The sequence below is a fragment of the Lissotriton helveticus genome, chromosome 8 (assembly GCF_964261635.1).
Source record: "Lissotriton helveticus chromosome 8, aLisHel1.1, whole genome shotgun sequence".
Lineage (NCBI taxonomy): Eukaryota > Metazoa > Chordata > Amphibia > Caudata > Salamandridae > Lissotriton > Lissotriton helveticus.
This window is the reverse complement of record NC_136069.1, coordinates 36,018,568-36,039,282: the sequence shown is the minus strand read 5'-3', so window position 1 is coordinate 36,039,282 and position 20,715 is coordinate 36,018,568. Positions and strand designations below refer to the sequence as shown.

The 20,715-nt window shown below is 45.8% G+C and overlaps 1 protein-coding gene across 1 annotated transcript in view; it reads right to left on the bottom strand.

Annotated features, from left to right (window-relative positions):
* The window catches only part of LOC144773689 (uncharacterized), a 275,311-nt gene that overhangs the window by 80,113 nt on the left and 174,483 nt on the right, over window positions 1-20,715 (bottom strand). Inside the window, 1 exon segment of the mRNA XM_078658839.1 lies at window positions 11,247-11,261. Coding sequence (XP_078514965.1) covers window positions 11,247-11,261 — 15 coding nt within the window.

The window sequence follows — 20,715 nt, the reverse complement described above, 5'->3', positions numbered from 1 at the left end:
AATGCCTTATACAGCGGGATTAATGAATGAACGCCCTTGTAAGGGAGTTCGCTCTGTCACTTGTAGATCAAAGTGAAAACATGTACTGCCATCGCGTGTATTTTATGCAGCACTTCCAATGTGTGGACAGACGTTTGTAACGGCATTAGTGACTTCATCAACTATAACAAGCATTTGCAATGCAATAGGTCTCGCATTTGCGAGAATTTAAGCTATTGGCATTGTAAATGACAATGCCTTTCATTTATGTTTTAAAAACCAACACGTAAATAAAAGGCGTTGCCATTTACAATGCCAATAGCTCAAACTCTCACAACTGCGAGACCTATTGCATTGCAAATGCTTGTTTGTTTTGTTAAATGTCCAGAACTGTAGAAGTCCATCCTCATGATTTAGGTGGTGGTTGAGAAGGCTTACTTTCATGTTCGTGTGAAGTTGTGATGTGAACGTACGGTTGGGAAAAGAGTAATGAAAAAAATATGTGCCTTAGCACACGAAGTTAAGATAACTCCTGCACCGAAGACAAGCTAGAGGCAAACATTTAATAAACAGAATGGAGTAAATTATTCATGTAAAAAGTGATGACTAACTGGGTAGCAGCGGAAGGGACACTGTCAAGTGTTAAATAAAAAACGATTTAGCAAAGATGTAGGTAAGTGGTAAACGCTGTATACATGCAATACAAGTAAATATTAATAATTCCACGGTAATTCACATATTGTCGTCTACAGGTCACAAATGTAAAGCACGTTATATTAATTCATGGGTATCGGGAAATGTTTTTGCTTTGTGGTTTGTATCTTGAAGCACACTGAAAACACAACTGCAGCGTGAAATGATTCAAGTGAGAATTTCACTCGTTTTAAGGGCCAGTGAGGAAGGCTTGCTAAAAGCAAACGATCATACACTTCTGGTGCTGTATGTATTCTTCTTGTGCTCCCAACTCGTCAGATGGCTTTTCAGGGAACTTCTTTACCCAATGAGTGGGCAGACCCTGAAATCCGGGTGCACGAAGAAGGCTGTGCATTTGCAGTAAAATCCAGCAGGTTATTGCAGTAAACTAATTTACTAAGTACTGTTGAACTAGTGACTCGTGGTGCTGGGCGGCAGATCTGGGGGTATTGTGCCAAGATTTAACTAACAAAAAAAAGTGTCCCTCTATTTTTTCTATTTGGTTACTCTTGTTTTTTAAGAGGCCAGTGTCTAACAGGTGCATGATGGTGGCTCCAGTGCAGCTATTTCATAGGGTATACTTGCAGCCAATCACACGCTGTCCTGCAAGCCTAAGCCTGCTGTAGCCATCAGTAGAACGCACAACCATCCAGGGGCTTTAGGGAATAGTCATGAGCTCGTCCTCTCCTGCAAACCCTAATCCCTCCCCCTGTGCACGTCGGCTCCATGCCCTCCTATAGCAAAGATGGACTGACGCTTCTAGTTCATAAATGCCAGGCCCGCTTTATAATGCACTGAAGTGTGACCGTCATCTCTCACTCCTGTGATCCCACAGCGCTTCGAAGTGAACATGGGTGACATAACAACACAGGACCGCAGCAACCGGCCCGTGCATCCCCACTGCCTCGCGCCACAATTACCCTGCGCCTTCCCAAAGGCGTCCGTCAGCTCCCCAACCACCAGCGCAAACCACCTCCAGCCTCCCCTGCATTCCACCTGCGCAATCCACCTCCAGCCTCCCCTGCATTCCACCTGCGCAATCCACCTCCAGCCTCCCCTGCATTCCACCTGCGCAATCCACCTCCAGCCTCCCCTGCATTCCACCTGCGCAATCCACCTCCAGCCTCCCCTGCATTCCACCTGCGCAATCCACCTCCAGCCTCCCCTGCATTCCACCTGCGCAATCCACCTCCAGCCTCCCCTGCATTCCACCTGCGCAATCCACCTCCAGCTTCACCCTGCATTCCACCTGCGCAATCCACCTCCAGCTTCACCCTGCATTCCACCTGCGCAATCCACCTCCAGCCTCCCCTGCATTCCACCTGCGCAATCCACCTCCAGCCTCCCCTGCATTCCACCTGCACTGCGCTCCTTCCTCCCTCCCTGGCCAAGCTCTCCTGAGTGCCACCATAGGCACCATGGTTATATGGAACCTTGCCCCATCGTCCCACCCGCACAACGCATCACTGTTCCCGCCATCACGCGACGACCCCCCCTCCAACCATCTGCATCCTCGTTACCCTCCTTCCTGCATCCCACTATGTTCTGCCACGGGCACCTCGGTGCCACAGCCGCAGCACAACACCAGCTGGGAAAGTAAACATTATGCCCAGCGCCAATTCATCACGGCGGCACAACATCCACTTGGAAATGTTACGCTGCAAGCCTAAAGCGCTTCATCCGCGACCCGTCACATCAGCGTGCCACCACAATTGCAGGCACGTGGGGGCACTGCTCTGCTCGATGAACGGCCAACCCTCCCGTCGGTCGACTTTATAAAAGAAAAAAGAAAAAAAAACATTGTCATTTACAATGTCAATAACTCAAACTAATGTCATTGCGAGACCTATTGCATTGCAGATGCTTGTTGCTTAAGAGATTAAGGAGTTGAATTACAAATAGACCAGTTGCGAATAGCGATTACAATTTGTGCATTGTTTGTTCAGTTTGTGCATCGTCTCTTTGGATGCATCCTTTGCAGTAATTGGTCGCAGAGCGACCTGTCTAATGTATATTATTTAGGCAGGTTAGGATTTGTGACCTCCTGTGATTGGATATAAACACAGGCATGGTGATGTACAAACAGGAGACCACCATGCGTGTGTTTGCATTCCCGAACTAGAAACTTTTTTTCTTTTAAACAGCAGCCAGTTTTAATAAAATAAATCAGAACTAATTTACAAAAAAAGGGAAGTTTTCCTGTTGAGTTAAACCTCGGGGCATAGCAACTATTGGTTCACTTGACCACTGCCTTTTGTTCATATCCCCCCTGAGTCCCATCCGCCCGACACTATTCCGAAAGGGGAAGCAGTCCTTTTTAAATCTGTTGCTGCCTCTTTGAAACACACACCACAGTTGCAAATACTATGATTTTACAAATTGCGGGGTTTACATTTGAAAATAGCTTTGTGCATCTGTCCCTAAGCCTGAAAGAGAAGGTTTACGGTCCGGCTCCTTTCCTCAAAGTTAATATAAAATAATGTTATCATCCACCCACTAGGGTAGTTACCTGGTTAGATTCCTTTGTAGATGTTCTCCTTTCTTTGTCACTATCCCATACCAACTTCATAGCGCTTGGGGACTCTTACTAAACGGGCAGAATCACTGTGAAGTCAAATAGATTCTAAATGTATTAATCGGATGGCTTCCTTAGAGCTCAGTCACTGTTCTGAGGTCTACGCATGAAAAAGGCCATGTGCTGGACCTAATGTTTGTTCCAATTGAGACGGTGAACTGTGGGGAAATTGTACCCCAAGTGTGATCTGTAAACATCCAGCATGTCAATATCGAGCAGCACACCCATGTCCCCACCTCCCCACCCACCATTCCTTCCCTTAAATCAAAAACACAATTCGTCCTATTCAATTGAGCAGTTATTCCTCTCACCCTGTTCCCTTCACACGACAGCCTCAGACCCTTCATCCGGATCTGCTCCCTGACGAGTAGGTGCTCATACCCCCCCATGTACCTCACACCCCTCCATCTAGACCATGATAGCGCCTCCACTTACCCCATACCCTGTCAAATTTCTTGGGGCACCCCCTTGCCGTATACGTTACTCTCTCTGCGGCCATATAGAGGTTCATCCCCCGCCTCCATTCTTCTAGTTGTGGTGTGTCTGGCGCCCCCCATTTCCTTGCCACATCTCTCTTGGCCACCACTAGGGCTAGCACCAGGAAGATCAGCAATGGTCTGGCCAGAGCTACATCGGCTGTCATTCCCAGCAGGGCAACTTTGGGGTCCAATGGTACGGTGGTCTCCAGCACTTCCCCCAGCTCCGTGAGGACCGACCCCCAGAACAGTTGGATATTTGGGCAGGACCAGATAGTATGGTAAAAGTCCCCTATGCCAGTGCCACATCTCAGACTATTCTCCCAATCCTGTGTAGGCGCGCCCTATCATAGTAGGTTCTATGCAGGATATTGAATTGTATCAACCAGAGGCGGGACTTGACTGCCCCTTCCCTAGGATGCATGAGGGCAATACCCCAGTCTACGTCATCCATGTCGCCCACTTCTCTTTCCCAAGTCGTTCGTCGGTTCCCCAGTCTGTCCGGCCTGTTATTCATTATTGTTTTGTATGTCAGGGATACTGCCTTACCAGCAACCCTTTCCTGTAGGAGACGCCCCTCCAGAGGAGCGTATTCTGCGAGCGCCTCTGCCAAAGCCCCCTCTGCCCTCCACGCATGTCGTAGTTGCAAGTATTTAAAATACTGTGTGTTGTGTAGTCCATAGTCCCTGCGCAGTGAGGGGAATGACTGCAGCACCCCTTGTTTCATCACGTCGCCCAGGGTCGACATGCCAAAATGGCATCCCAACTCCGGAATCCCTTTAATTTATTAATTTCCTTTAGCCAGGCGCATTTCCACAATGTTTTTTTTTTCTTGAACCTGCGTTCCCACCCTATCGCTTTCGTCGCCCTCGTCCATATCCCTAGCGTGAGTCTCGTAGCAGTCAACAATCTAGCCCTCCCCTTACCCCCGTAGAGATAATGTAGGCAGGTGTGTGCTTCCATGGTATGCCTCTCTAGTGCAAAAGTGGGGTGGGCGGCATCGGCGTGCACCCATTCATTTATAGCGACCAGGTGCTCTGCCCAGTAATAGGCCTCTAGGTCGGGTAGGGAGATACCTCCATTATACTGGTGCCTTTTTAGTGTCAAGAGCGTCACCCTGGGCCACTTCCCCAGGCATAAAAAGGTCCGGAGCTCTGCCTGTATGTCCTTAAACACTCTAGCCGGCATAGGAAAATATTCGTTTTGGAAGGCATACAGGAACCGTGGAAGCGCAATCATTTTAAACATTGCCGCCCGGCCCAGGAGCGTCAGGGGAAGTAGCTTCCATCGTGCAGCATCTTCAGTAAAGTTGCGTAACACCCGTCGAATATTCCTCTCAAAGGAGAGCGCCCTATCGGTCGTTATGAACACCCCGAGGTAATTAAATCCCTCCCTGGTCGTCTGCATCCGCTCAGGTAGCGTGGGCCCCTCATCCCGCCTTTGGGGAACATAGAGTATCGATTTATGCCAATTAATCTGTTAGCCCGCCTGCGAGCCATACCGTTCAAGTTCTAAGAAGAGGGCTGGTATAGTAGTCTCCGGTGCGGTGATATATAGCAGGACATCGTCCGCATACAGGGTTGGTTTTTCTATAGATGTGTCCGACTCCCCTATGCTGAACCCCCTGATGCTCTCATTTTGCCGGATTACGCACGCAATTATTTCTATAGAGAGAGTGAACAGCAGTGGGGACAGGGGGCATCCCTGTCTGGTACCCCTCCGTATAGGAAAGTCTCCTGACAGCGTACCATTGACCCGAACTCTCGCCCTGGGGTCCGTGTATAGCAGGCTAATCTTCTTCCTGAACTAGGGACCAAAACCGAAACGTTCCAGCACCCCCTCCAGAAAGGGCCAGTGGACCGCGTCAAATGCCTTCTCGGCATCGAGGGAGAAGAACCAATGTGGGCTCTCTCTGTTGCTTACTTCCATGAGCCAGTTATGCGTCCTCCTCAGGTTGTATCGGGTCGCTCTTTCAGGGAGAAATCTGGTTTGGTCTAGATCAGGGGTACTCATAGTATGGCCCGCGGGCCGGTGGCTGCCCGGCAAGCCTTCCTGGGCGGCCCGCGGACATTGCAGACACCTGTGTTTAAAAATAATTAAATTAAATAGTGTTTGCAAATACAGCCGCAGCAGCGCGGACTCAGACTCTGCTCTGTGGGGGCCCGGGGGATTCCAGTGATTGTCCGCGGGGAGCTGCAGGGCCTAAGAGGTGAAATTCAACAAAGCCTAATTAACATGTAAATGGTCTTTTAAAGACCCATGAAGTACTTGGTGGGGCTGTGTGCGTGCGACCGGGGAAGCTGTCTCAGCCCGGGCTGAGGGCTGGCACACACAGGTGAGAGGACAGAGAGGGACACAGAGGGAGGGGGACACAGAGGGAGGGGGACACGGAGGGAGAAGGGAGACACAGAGAGAGGGCCGGAAAGAGACAGAGGGAAGGAGACAGGGAGGGAGACACAGAGGGTGGGAGGGGGACACGGTGGGAGGGAGACACAGAGGGAGGGAGGGGGACACAGAGGGAGGGAAGGTGACACAGAGGGAGGGAGGGAGACACAGAGGGAGGGGGAGCGAGGGGAACACAGAGGCAGGGAGGGGGTCACAGAGGGAGGGAAACACAGAGGGAGGGAGGGGGACACAGAGGGAGGGAGGGGGACACAGAGGGAGGGAGAAGGGAGACACAGAGAGGGTAGGATGGAGAAGGGAGACACAGAGAGAGGGCCGGAGTGTAGTGTAGTTCCTATTATCCCAATAGGCTCTGCGCATTGGAATAATACCTTCAATAGTATAGGCCTAGACCAGACGTTAACTAGGTCTACTACTGTCGATATTAGACTTAAAGTTTTGGGTTTGCCAGCTAGCTCAGAGTTCACTAGAAACTTTCTCGAATAGGCAAGGAGGAGTTGAACCTCCCTGGATAGACAAGAAGGGATTTAGTTTCTGACAACCATAGAACATGACAACTTTGCTCTCCCCTAATCAAGAGTGTATCTCGAGAGTCGTGTGAACAAAAGTCAATTTATTTTACTCAGTCAGTACGTGCATTCTTAGTCTCATCAGATTGTAGAGAAAAGGAAGAGACGGGCGTGTTCAATAAAAGATGTTATTTATTGATCAGTCTCTTTTCTCACACAAGAGAAATGGATTGATATTATTGCAATACTTATAGTTAAGTAAAGTGCATACATTAGAAGCAGAAGTATAAAATAATACTGTAAAAACATTGATATGGTTTCTAAGCCATATGAAGGTTTAAAATGAATAAAATATATTACATACACATATACATTTGACTAAACGTACTCAACTGGTGTTTCTAAATACGCCTACCCCGTGTACCTGACCTAAGCCTAATACGTGGGCGGGAATAGAAAGTTACAGTTTAAGTTAAGTTTGTTTTTGCCAAGTGACTGACTAAAGAATTCTCTGCGAGGGGTTATTCAGTTCTGTACCTGGAAGTTAGGATGAATGAGGGATGGTATCTCTCGTCTCTGGTCTCGATATTCCAGGCTGCCTGCGAGGGCTACCCGGAAACGCCGGAGCTGGATTTCTCGGCAGGAGAAATAGGCAGCTGCTCGTTCTCAGGGCGTCAAGAAGGCGGGGCTGCGCCAGCGGGGTCTGCTCTGCTCTGGGCTTCGGCAAGTCTGGCTGCTCCGTCCTCGTCACCACCGCGTGTGTTTGCATAGGGCAATATCGGTAATATTTATACCTTTAAGGTGCCGAGATTGACGTAAGGATGGACATAGATACGTCAATAAAGATGTCATACGACCAGGTCGTTAGCACATTCTTTTGCTGAAGTTCTCGGTGAAATCAAAACAATGGCCGCAGGGTTTTTCCCAGGTCTGTCATAGGTTTCATTTGTTATGAGAACTCCGTATGCCTTATCAGGGGCTGGAGGAATATCGCTTGTCTAATTAGATGGCAAGCGTTATGACCTAATCAGATAACACGTTCCTGTGCCGTAGTGTGGCTTTATCAGATAACGGTTCCTGCATCATGGGGGTTTTCTGCCTCATGGGCTGGCTGCTAGTTAACTTGTTAGTTTGTTAACCAGAATAGGGTCAGGAATAGGGGGATCGATACAGAACCTATAGGAATACATCACACCCACTCCACGCTAACTATGGACATATTTACTAATCTATGCATAGTAAAACATACTATAGAGTATTGTGTATACCTTACCACCCCAAAATACATAAATGCATTTTGAAATTATCAAATATACGGAAAAAATGCAGTCATATGTATAGTATGCACTCAAGCTGTAGAATAATGCTAAAGTAATCACGCATTTGTATACATTATTGCTATTTTGTATATGAAAATTTACACATGAAATGGCTCTTAATACAGAAAAAAGGTTCGAGACCATTTCATCACAGAATAATAATAACTATGAACATGCCAGTGGGCAGCTAATGTCTATAAGCTATCTAAATTTAGAAATCTTAGTTCTCTAAGAATAGTTCTTACTTTAAGCAGAAGATAGTATCCCGAAAAATATGCAAAAATATTTTGGGGCTGCTGAAAAAATTGCTGTCCGTGAACTGGAGGGAAAATTGTTCATGTGACTTTATTATTAAAGTTGAAGGCCAAATTCAGGGAACGCCGTGTACGAGCTTGCCCAAAAGTCTCTATTTCTGCTCTGGTGAGAACATCATATCATTTAGACTCTCGAAAAAGTTGTCAACAGCTTCCTGGGAGAGTTCCACTAACTCGGAAATAGGTGTAACCATGCATTCGTGCGCATGATTGTCTCCATTGACATTCTGATTTGGATTGCTGACAGAAGGTCGTACCTGATCGATGCTGCTTTCATCTTGAACTTCACTACCCCTTAATCGTAGTGGTGAAGTTTCCACGAATGCCGTCATCAGGATTGGTAGCCGTTGAGGGCAGCACAAAGCATGAGCCTTTGTTGGACTCAACAATGTTTCTGCATCCATTGGCGCATCCGATTGTAGCATCAGACAGGTGTCTAACACGCATTCTTCTCCGCATAGCAGGCACCTTAATACAGGTAAAACACATCGTTGCCACATTGGTCAAAATGATAGAAACCAAGTCATGTTCAGGTCTCTAAGCCGGGATAGTCCCAGGATTTTTGATATCCGGTCCCGGTATCCAATGGCTAGGATTGTTTCTTCCCTTGTCGCAGGTGTTCTGTCTGTGACATGGTTTGCCATAACGAAATATAAGGACTAGGAATAGGATTCCTGCAATCAGTCCTAATATGAGGGGAAGTCCGCCAAAAATCGAATGGACGAAATCTGGAAAAATACCCAGTATGGCTTTGAATGGTGTTAATGCCATCGAAAATACTGTCTTAAATACTTTTGAGACTCCACTGGTATCAGAAATATTTAAGATTTCATTCAGGATTTCTGCGAAATGTATGGGGGAATTAGTTGATAACAATGAATGTATCTCTGCAGTCGTCCTTGCGACTTGGAGATCATACGTTTCTTTTGATGACGTGAGCCTTGTCGGCGTCTGAAGAAGCACTGTTTTCATTCTGCTTAAAGTATCTATTCGAATAGAAGTAATTTTCAAGTTGGGCCATGCCCTTGCCTCCCTGTCTGGAAAGGAGCTGGGGAACAATGAGTGTCCACAGCACTTGACCTTCGCAGTCGTAGTTACGAGATAAGGAGTCCCGGGCATAAGACTACAACATCTGTGATCTACAATTAGAATGTAACTCCCATTGTAGAGTCTTTGAAAGAATGGTTCAATCTCTGTTGCAGGTGCGCCTTGCTGGTGACATGAAAGGTTATTTGAGTTCCCTTCACAGGCTCCATGCAATCTAATACACAGAAGTGTACCGCTTAGTGACATTGCACAATTATTGCCACTAAGAAACACTTTCTGTCCTTTATTACTGACACATGCATGCGAATAGGGCAGGTTCCATGTTGTTTTTATGTACCCTTTTCCCAATTTTTCGTACATGCCAGCCTGTATATATTTTTGGCAGTATTGAAACCTGAAGGTTGATATTGGAATATTTATTATCCCATGTATTATCCATTCACTGACAGGTCGTTCTGACATTGTCACTGGTAATCTCTCAAGTTTCTCAATGCTCAGGATTGTATAATCAGCCCCCTTCTGTGCCATACTGATTTGTCTATCAGTAAGGTTAAAGATATAGAATAGTGACGTTGTGTTGATTAAACGCCAAGGCACATAGCCTGAACGCAGATTTTGTAACGTCCAGCCAAGCTGTACAATAGAACGCAATTGGGACTGACCGTGTTGTAATAACAGTAAGTCTTGCGATAATATGTCGATTGCTGAAGACACAATGCTGTCCAAAGAAAAAATTCTGGAGGACAGAGTCATTAACCCATTGTCCACTACAGAAAGTGATTTTTCCAAATTAATACGGTCAATTTCCCGTATCCTTTCTGCTGTCTCAATTTGAGTAACCTTCCAGGCCTCATTGTATGCTGCATATACAGAGGCTGCTATGAAACGCTTTTGACGCTGTTTGCGTGGTCCCATAGTGAAATCACGCAAGTCAGCACCATCAGTAAGTAAAGTTAGGTGTTGCTTAATTTCTGCCAGTGTGGAAGTTTGTAGCCATTGAAGGCATAATTTGCCCACACTGTAGGTGGTTATTATCCCTGGGTGTTGTCTTTGAGGATATCTAGGGTCTGGCCTGGTCATTTTGAACCCCTGTGTTTTGTTCAGGAATCTGTTTTGACAGTTATTAGTATCTGTGGGCCAGATCAACCACTGTTTCCAATCTGGATGTGTTCTGTTTTGGTTTAATACATAATTTACGTCTATCTCTTCATCTGTAGAGCTATTGCTGTTCATTGTTGGTTTTGGAATAGACGGTTTATTTAAGTCTTTGATTTTGGCTAGGCCAAGACAGGTAGTTTGTTGAACAGTGTCATTTAAAAATATAATTTGTTCTGGGATCATGCAGGCTCTAAACAAAGATTCTATACCCTGTACTTGCCATTCTTTTGTGCCCCAAACACTTTTCAATTCAACATTTTTGTCCCAATAATCAAAACCAAAAGTATTCATTTGTTCAAAGAATGAGTCTGAATATATCAATTTTGTGTTTGTTATCATGGTCTTCGTCCCTGTCTTGTTTGACAATTTGAAATAAAATGTTTCAGCATTACTTATGTTAAAACCTGAAAAGTATGAATATTTGTCGTAAACGGTTCTTGAGCTTCCTTTTGGAGGGGTTGCACAATGTTCCCATTGATTATAATTTAAAACATTTCTAGGTTGTGCAGATCTATGTAAAAAATGGTTACCATAGTGGTTGTAGCAATACATACTATCATAATTTGTAGAACCCTGCAAATAATCATGTTTGGTAAATTTAGCAGACATTACTAAGTCAGACATCATATTATTAATGCTTTCGAAGTCCCAATCATCAACAAATGAGCTTGGTTTTACAAAGTCACTCAATGAGATCTTAATTTGGTGTGGATATTTCAGGATTTCAACCGGACCATAGATTTCGTAGTCAGTGTTGTCCCATGCTACCCCACCCGGTATAGGATTGGCTGTGAAGTTGACTGAAGAAAGTTCTCTTTTCTCGACGTGTGAAGATGTGTGTGGTTTGAGGATCAAGTTGATTTTCTGACTTGCTGTGTCCATTTTAGCATATTTTCCCTCAATGAAGCGTCCCAAAGTTAGTATCATGATGAGCCAAAGTATGAGGATAAATGCACCAAAACCCACCCAAAATTCGATCCATGGAGAAATCAGATATGTTTCTTTCAGTTGTTTCAAAAGTTCTTTAGCTTTATCTTTAAAGGTTTTTGATGATGGCTGTGTCTTTGATTCACTGAAGCCTTCAGAGGAATCATCGAAGTTTATGAAGTAGCCGGATGCAGTTCTGTCAATAGTTCCAATTGCTTCAGGATTAATGTTCCTTGCATTATCATTTGGTACTTCATTATAGGTTGGTGTGTCTCTGCTAAATGTTTTTATTTGGGTTTTCAGAGGTCTAAGTTCCATTGCATTGTTGCATAGTCCTTGTTGTTCTTCTGTAGGCGTTTCGAATGTGATTAGCCTCTTTGATAGAACCTCTGTACTGGTAGCAAACCTTGGTGTTCTGCTACTTATGGGGAGTCCACTTGGCCTACTATTTGTTATCGGCCACATGATTGTGGTTTTACCAGGTCGATGGATACAACTCGGTTCTCCTTTTTACCAGCAAGCGGCGGTAGTACAACTGATCTTGTCCCGTTGACAGACAAGACAGGAACTGCTTTTCTGTAAGAAGGCCCAAATTCCTTCTTTACCGCGATCTTTTCTCTGACTAGATCCCCGACTTTTGGAATCCAGACAGGTCTTGCTGGGACAGGTGGTGGTTCTTCAGTGGTTGTTGGCTGTTGTTACAACTTTATGTTGCTCAGGTCTTTTCTTGTTTCATTTAAGTCCTGCAAAATAGCCAAACGGTCTTTGATATCAAAGCTTTTTTCCTTCACCACTGAAGTTTGACTGTCAAGGTCAGAGATTAACATCCTAGTTCCAAATAATAATTCGTACGGACTGAATCCCTTCAGAGAATTTCTTGGCAAGTTATTTAGACTACGTTGGACACTTATTAGATGTTTGACCCACCCAGCTCCCGAACCTAATACCTTTGCCGTTATAGATTGCTTTATGTCACGGTTTTTTCTTTCAACAATTCCGTTCCCCTCAGGGTGAAATGGACAAGAGTACCGCAATGTAACGCCCATGCTGACCATGGCCTCCTTATAAGCTCTAGAGCTAAAAGCAGGACCATGGTCCGAATGCAGCATGCCAATTGCGTATGTGCCGATAAAGACTCGCAAATCTTTTATAACAGTTCTGGCGTCAGCCGTTCGCTGGGGCCACATCCATATGAATCTCGTACATGAGTCCACTGCAACCAAGATATATTTATAGTTACCATCCCTTTGTAAGGGACCACAGTGGTCTAGGTAAACACAGGCTAATGGTTTATCCGAGATTAGAAGGGGCGTCTGCGCTGGGCGTCTCACCGTTGATACTTTCATTCTTTGACATATTTCACATTCTAAAACATAATTCCTTGTTTGTCTTCTCATTTGTGGCCACCAGTATCTCTGTTTTAATAATGATACTGTGGCTGAGACGCCAGCATGTATAGAAGCAAGCCCTTCGTGTGCCGCTATTATTAGTCCTAACCTATGTTCCATGTTTGGAATTGCCCTATCCCCCACTCCAGGGATTCGAGCAAAAGGAACATTATTCGCATCAGTTATGTATGAGTATTTTACAGGAAAGCCTTTCGGGAGTGTTTCTATCGAATCCTTTTCTGTAGCGCTGACAGCTTGTAATATTTCGCTGTCTATTTTTGTTTTTGACCGTGTGATGGCAGCTACGGAAGCCGTTTGCACAGCTGCCTTCGCGGCCTCATCAGCCAATGAATTCCCTGCAACGTGAACGCCATCACGTTGATGACTCAGTGTATGTATCACGTGAGTCTTTGGTAGTTCTTTTTGTAAAAGAACTACTTGTTCCCAGAGCATTTTATGCTCGATTGTGCCACCTTTCGCATCCTTGAAACCATTCTGAAGCCAGATCTGCAAGTATTCATTGTAAGACTGAACGCAATAATACGAATCGCACACTATGAGTGTGGGGAATTCTCTATCGGTATTTTCAAGCGCCATCTTGAACGCCAGTAGTTCAGCTCGCTGAGCTGTACAATCTCCTAAAGATTGTGTTTTAGTGATTGCTGGTTTAAATTTTCCTTCGTGCCAGCGACCTTTAACGATCGCGCACGCAGCACTGTAAGCTTGCTTACCCCCCACTGCGGGTTGTGCTGATCCGTCTGTATATATTATACAGCCGTAGTGTTCTAGAGGCAGAATTTCGGTCGGCGGAGGACATTCAAATTCATATTGGAGAAATTCTTGTGTTTTTAAGTAAGGATCAAATTCGTACGCCACGTCTGTTGCAGCAAGAGAATTAGCCCATTGTATCCATCTCGGATGGAGCGCTTTAGCATTCGGAATGCTTGCTTTTGTTACAGCCTCTAAGGCTGGTATCGGTGTCACGATTATTATTCGTTTACCTTGTGCCAGGGCTCGTTCTTTTGCTATAGCTGTCTGTGTTGCAGTAAGAATTTTTTCCGTTGGGCTAAATTTCATTTCAGCCTTAGTGTACAAGTGTGATTTGAATGCAATTGGTACCTTTTCTCCCTCATTAGAGGTCAGGTATGTGAATCCGCATCTCCCTGGGATGACTCGACTCACAAGATTGCGTGTGTTATCACGTGTTTCTAATTTTGTTTTAATTAGCATGTCTGTTTGTAAGGATCTCAGAATTTCTGTGTGTATTTGAGTCCAATTGGTTCTTTTAAAATCTGGTTTTATTAGATCATAAAGGGGTTTGACCCTTTCTGCGTAATTTGCAATGTATGTTCTTCCGAAATTTAGGAAGCCTAGAATTGACTGTAGGTTTTTTAGTGTTCTAGGTGCTTGGAGTACGGCACATTTTTCTAGAAAATTGTCAGCCAGGCTTTTGCCTTCACTTGATAATTCATATCCTAGGAACAGGACTGTCAGATGGGCAATTCTGGATTTTTTAAAGTTGAATTTGTAACCCTCTGCTGCGAACCCAAGTATTATGGTGTTCACTCTCTTCAAGTGAGTCTCCAAGTCATCATCTGTTAAGTATATGTCGTCGACATACGATAATGCTTCGTCGTCATATGTTTGTAGTAATTCTGTTACTCTCGCTGAGAATACCCCTGGGCTAACCGACAGAATTGTTTTTGAGTGCCATTTATTGAGAATGCAGACAAATATCTGCTCTCTGGTGCTATGTTTTGACAAAAGAATCCATTAGAGATGTCTAATGTTATTTTTTGCGCACTATGTTATTCATTAGTGCAGCACTATGCGAATTTTGCACTGCAAAAGTTTTGCAACATGAGTTAAGGTGTCGGTAATCCAAAACTAGACGATATGAATTGTCTGGTTTGGAGACCGGAAATAAAGGGTTGTTCATTTGTGAGGTGCAAGTTTCAATCACCCCCTGGTATTCTAGCTGATCTAGGATTTCTTTTACCTGTTTTTTAGCTTCTTGCTTAATTGGGTACTGCCTCTGTGCAGTAGGTTGTGATTTTAACTGGACTTTGTGAGGAGGAGAGTCCTCATCCCATCCTACGTGATTTTTATATAAAGCAGGAGCTAGAGCTACTGCCCACTTTCTGGCAAGTGTGTATTTTTTATGAATTGGGATGTGATTTGAGAAGGCAGGCATAATTATTTCTTCGCCATGAGGGCACTCCCTGACAAACTCTGGTGGCCAGTCTTTTTCAGCGAGAAGGATGTCATAGCCCTTGGAGAGATTATCCCAAAATAGTCCCCTTATTTTTCTAGTCTTATCCCCCTCTATACGTAATGTTATTTCATATATTTTGTGGGGTTTGCTAACTCTGGTGTCTGCAGTTTCCACTTGAAGATATTCATTCGTGTCCACTGTCTCCAGATGATTCATAAGGACTTTGCGAGCTATGCTCACTTCTGCTGCGCTGTCTAGCATTGTCTGAGCCCATTCTCCGTTTTTCAGTTGTGTCCTCAGTATTCTCGGCATTGTTAACTACCTTGATACTGGCTACCTTCTTTTTTGGAAATTGTCATTTCTTTTTTAGCTGAGCAGGTTCCTTGTCTTTGGACTTGGCGTGCTCTTCTCTTTGTTCTGATCGTCCTCTTCTTTCCGATTTCTGCGAGGAAGTCTGAAAAGATTGAGAGGGACGTGTATCAATGTCTTGATATCTATCAGGCTTTTTTATATTATCCCTATTTCTAAGGTTATATCTTTTCCCAGAGGGGTCACTCTGGGGTGACCTGTGTCTTTGGTTCGGAGATTTTTCTCTTCGCCTAGGAGACCTTCCTCTGGACTGGAATTTCTTTTCCTTAGGATTGGATTGTTTGTTTCCATCCCAGGTTTTTTTCTGTGATGTTGAATTATTATTAAAAAATATTTTTTCAGGACTTTCAATCAGTTGTGGTTTTACTGGTATTCCACCTAAACTATCTCTACCTAGTTCCTCATAGGATTTTTCTATGATTCTGGCAATTTCAGCTGGTTGGTCTGCTATATCTGTCTCCTTTAACCTTTGGCGGATCGCCACGTTTGCTGCTTCTCCCTTTATGTTGGCTAATAATATAGCCGAGACCTGCTTGAAGTCTTTTAGTAATTTCATACCAAGAGTTAAAGCGGGTTCTGGACCGTATTCGTCTTGAATTTGTTTTAGCACATCTGGTATTACCGAAATGGATGGAACACTGTGTGTTTTTGTGTAGATGGAAGCAAAGACTGTACCCCAAGTGTCACAGTCCTCAATGTGTGGTGCGATTCCCATTGGAAGACAGATAGTCAGAATCCTGTGTTTTTCTAACGGGGTGGTGTCAGGAAACACCGCCTCTATTTGGGTGATTTTTTGTGCCAACCAGAATGGTATTTGTTCCCGTTTAGCCGGTACTTTACCTAGGCAGGATTGTATGTTCTGTGGTGTAATTTTATTTGTGTTCCCCTGGTGAGGGGTCAGCTGTGGAATTTTAATCGCTGGCTGAATTGTTGAAGTCCGCATCACATATTGGACTAATTGTCTATGTATTTTTACTAATTGTTTTAGCTGTGTTAACAGCTCTGCTGCAGACATCCCATTGATGTCTGGATGTGGTGTTTATCCGGCTAGGACCGGCCACGTTGCTCCTGGTCTACCTAAAGGACCGAGCCTGGTGATGTGATTATTGTGTTTTAGGGCGCCATTAAATAAGAGCAAATGCTCTTGAAATTTAAGTGGTACTTCCACCTCCTCGAAAGGAGTGTACTCTCCAGGAGGTTCTTCTATTTTGTAATAGTGGAAGTACTTTGTTACAGCATTTGCTGCTGGAAAATGTATCCATGAATAGTATACCTCTGTCTGCCGATATTCATGTGCCTCAATTACGAATATGACTGTACCACCTCTAGGTGTCAGTCCGTTTTCTATAAGTTTTAAGGTTATAGATTTCCTTTTGATGACCGGGATGAGTATTATATCTGGGTCAGCATCTTGTAGTGCAGTATCAGCTGCTGCTATTTCAGCTGCTAACCTAACTGCCTCTCTTTCTCCTTCACTGTCTGACATTGTACTGTCAGGAAGCTTATTTCTTTTGTTTGCAGATCAGGTTTCTTATGGAAACAAGGATTAGATGCACAATATTTTGGAACGGTTTTATCCTTCAACGTTGACTAAACCAAGAACCATACATAGGAGTTTCCTCCTGCGAGGTTTTGGAGGATATTACCTTTCACCCACTCCAGACATCTTTGGAGTATTATGGGAAAAAGGGGTCTGAGTGAGAAAGCACGACTGAGTTACTCTAAATGTCTTACGTTAGTTTTATCGCCCTTCCAAACGAGTTGGGCGCCATGTAGTGTAGTTCCTATTATCCCAATAGGCTCTGCGCATTGGAATAATACCTTCAATAGTATAGGCCTAGACCAGACGTTAACTAGGTCTACTACTGTCGATATTAGACTTAAAGTTTTGGGTTTGCCAGCTAGCTCAGAGTTCACTAGACACTTTCTCGAATAGGCAAGGAGGAGTTGAACCTCCCTGGATAGACAAGAAGGGATTTAGTTTCTGACAACCATAGAACATGACAACTTTGCTCTCCCCTAATCAAGAGTGTATCTCGAGAGTCGTGTGAACAAAAGGCAATTTATTTTACTCAGTCAGTACGTGCATTCTTAGTCTCATCAGATTGTAGAGAAAAGGAAGAGACGGGCGTGTTCAATAAAAGATGTTATTTATTGATCAGTCTCTTTTCTCATACAAGAGAAATGGATCGATATTATTGCAATACTTATAGTTAAGTAAAGTGCATACATTAGAAGCAGAAGTATAAAATAATACTGTAAAAACATTGATATGGTTTCTAAGCCATATGAAGGTTTAAAATGAATAAAATATATTACATACACATATACATTTGACTAAACGTACTCAACTGGTGTTTCTAAATACGCCTACCCCGTGTACCTGACCTAAGCCTAATACGTGGGCGGGAATAGAAAGTTACAGTTTAAGTTAAGTTTGTTTTTGCCAAGTGACTGACTAAAGAATTCTCTGCGAGGGGTTATTCAGTTCTGTACCTGGAAGTTAGGATGAATGAGGGATTGTATGTCTCGTCTCTGGTCTCGATATTCCAGGCTGCCTGCGAGGGCTACCCGGAAACGCCGGAGCTGGATTTCTTGGCAAGAGAAATAGGCAGCTGCTCATTCTCAGCGCGTCAAGAAGGCGGGGCTGCGCCAGCGGGTTCTGCTCTGCTCTGGGCTTCGGCAAGTCTGGCTGCTCCGTCCTCGTCACCACCGCGTGTGTTTGCATAGGGCAATATCGGTAATATTTATACCTTTAAGGTGCCGAGATTGACGTAAGGATGGACATAGATATGTCAATAAAGATGTCATACAACCAGGTCGTTAGCACATTCTTTTGCTGAAGTTCTCGGTGAAATCAAAACAATGGCCGCAGGGTTTTTCCCAGGTCTGTCATAGGTTTGATTTGTTATGAGAACTCCGTATGCCTTATCAGGGGCTGGAGGAATATCGCTTGTCTAATTAGATGGCAAGCGTTATGACCTAATCAGATAACACGTTCCTGTGCCGTAGTGTGGCTTTATCAGATAACGGTTCCTGCATCATGGGGGTTTTCTGCCTCATGGGCTGGCTGCTAGTTAACTTGTTAGTTTGTTAACCAGAATAGGGTCAGGAATAGGGGGATCGATACAGAACCTATAGGAATACATCACAGGAGGGAGACACAGAGGGAGAGTGGGAGACACAGAGGGAGGGAGGGGAACACAGAGGGAGGGAGGGGGACACAGAGGGAGGGAGGGAAACAGTGGGAGACAGGGAGGGAGCCAGAGGGAGGGAGGGAGACACAGAGGGAGGAAGGGGGACACAGAGGGAGGGAGAAGGGAGCCACAGAGAGAGGGAGAAGGGAGACACAGAGGGAGGGAGGGGGACACAGAGGGAGGGAGGGGGACACAGAGGGAGGGATGGGGACATAGAGGGAGGGAGAAGGGAGACACAGAGAGAGGGAGAAGGGAGACACAGAGGGAGGGAGGGAGACACAGAGGGAGGGAGGGGGACACAGAGGGAGGGAAACACAGAGGGAGGGAGGGGGACACAGAGGGAGGGATGGGGACATAGAGGGAGGGAGAAGGGAGACACAGAGAGAGGGAGAAGGGAGACACAGAGGGAGGGAGGGGGACACAGAGGGAGGGAGAAGGGAGACACAGAGAGAGAGAGGGGACACAGAGGGAGGGAGGGGGACACAGGGAGGGAGAGAGACAGAGGGGGGAGGGGGACACAGAGGGAGGGAGGGGGACACTGAGGGAGGGAGAAGGGAGACACAGAGAGGGTAGGATGGAGAAGGGAGACACAGAGACAGGGAGGGAAGGAGACACAGAGAGAGGGGGGAGACAGGGAGGGAGACACAGAGACAGGGAGGGAGGGAGACACAGAGAGAGGGGGGGAGACAGGGAGGGAGACACACCGGGAGGGATGGGGACACAGAGGGAGGGAGAGGAAGGGAGAGGGAGAGAGGTAGAGAGAGAGAGAGGGAGGGAGAGAGAGAAAGATGTGTGTATGCTGGGTCTGGTGGCTCAGTGGACGAAGGTGTCTGCTGCAGGGACCTGTGTTTAAGTTCATGGTCACTAGATAGACCAGCCCTGGAATCACCCGCCGAAGGCGGAGGGCCAATATTGTAGCAAATAGTTTTACCTCCACATTGAGGAGGGAAATGGGGCGGTACGAGGAGCACTCATCGTGCGGCTTCCCCTCTTTAAAGATTGGGATAATCGTAGCCTGGCGGAGGTCTAGCGGGAAAGCCCCTTCCGCTTAGGCATCTTCGAACAGGCCTTGTAAATGACGAGTCAGGAGATCCGACATTTTTTTGAACATTCCGCTGGGAAGCCATTAGGGCCAGAGGCCTTCCCCGCCCGAAGTTTAGTAATAGCCTCTCTAACCTCCTCCAATGTTATGTCCGCCTCAAGGTTCCGTTGATCTGCGTCCTCCAGAACCGGAAGATCGATATGTGCCATATATTGCATCGCGGTTTCCCTTCATCCCAGAGCCCTGGCGTCATAAAAGGCCCCATAATAGTCTGCAAACGCGTTGGCTATTTGGTCATTCGTTCTGGCTCTACCTCCCTGGCTGCCTCACTGTTTCGACCCATCTGGCATCCCTCTCTTTCTTGCTCAGCCACGCCAGGAGCCGCCCGGACTTGTCGGCCACATCATATAGGCGGTGCACGGTCGCCAGAGCCTGAGCCTTCGCCTCGCCCATTACCAGATGCTTGTACTGGATCCGTACGTCCAACAATCTTCCGAGCGTTCCCGGGTCTTTAGTAGTAAACTGCTCCTGCTCTAAAGCCCGGATCTGGGCTTCTAGGGCCAGTACCTCTGCCTGTACTAATCTCCTGTCTTCCTCCAACCGAGCCTGTGCACTGCCTCGTATTACAACTTTGAACGCCTCCAACAGCGTCACTCTGGATGCCACCGACCCTTCATTTTCAGTAACACAGACCTTCAGATCAGCTCGCAGGCCTCTCAGGATGTTGGCATTTTGGAGGTCCCGTGCCGTTAGTCGCAGAACCTTATGTCATTCCGTTCTTAGTCTACCTACCGTGAGTAGCAAAGGCGAGTGGTCCGAAATGCCTCGCGTCCGGTATTCTGCCACATCAGTGCTGAACAGCGCCTGTCTGGCCATAAATATATAGTCAAGGCGGGAGTATACTTTATGCGCCCATGAGAAGAAGGAATAATCCCTACTGTCCGGATGCAGCCACCGCCACATGTCCACCAAGCCTACCGTTTCCATCGTGGTGGCCAACAGAGTCGGGCTAGCGGTCCTGTTCCTAACTTCTGTCCTGTCCGCCCCTAACTCCATCACGTCATTGAAGTCCGCTCCCAATACTTGATCGTGTCAGACGATTTG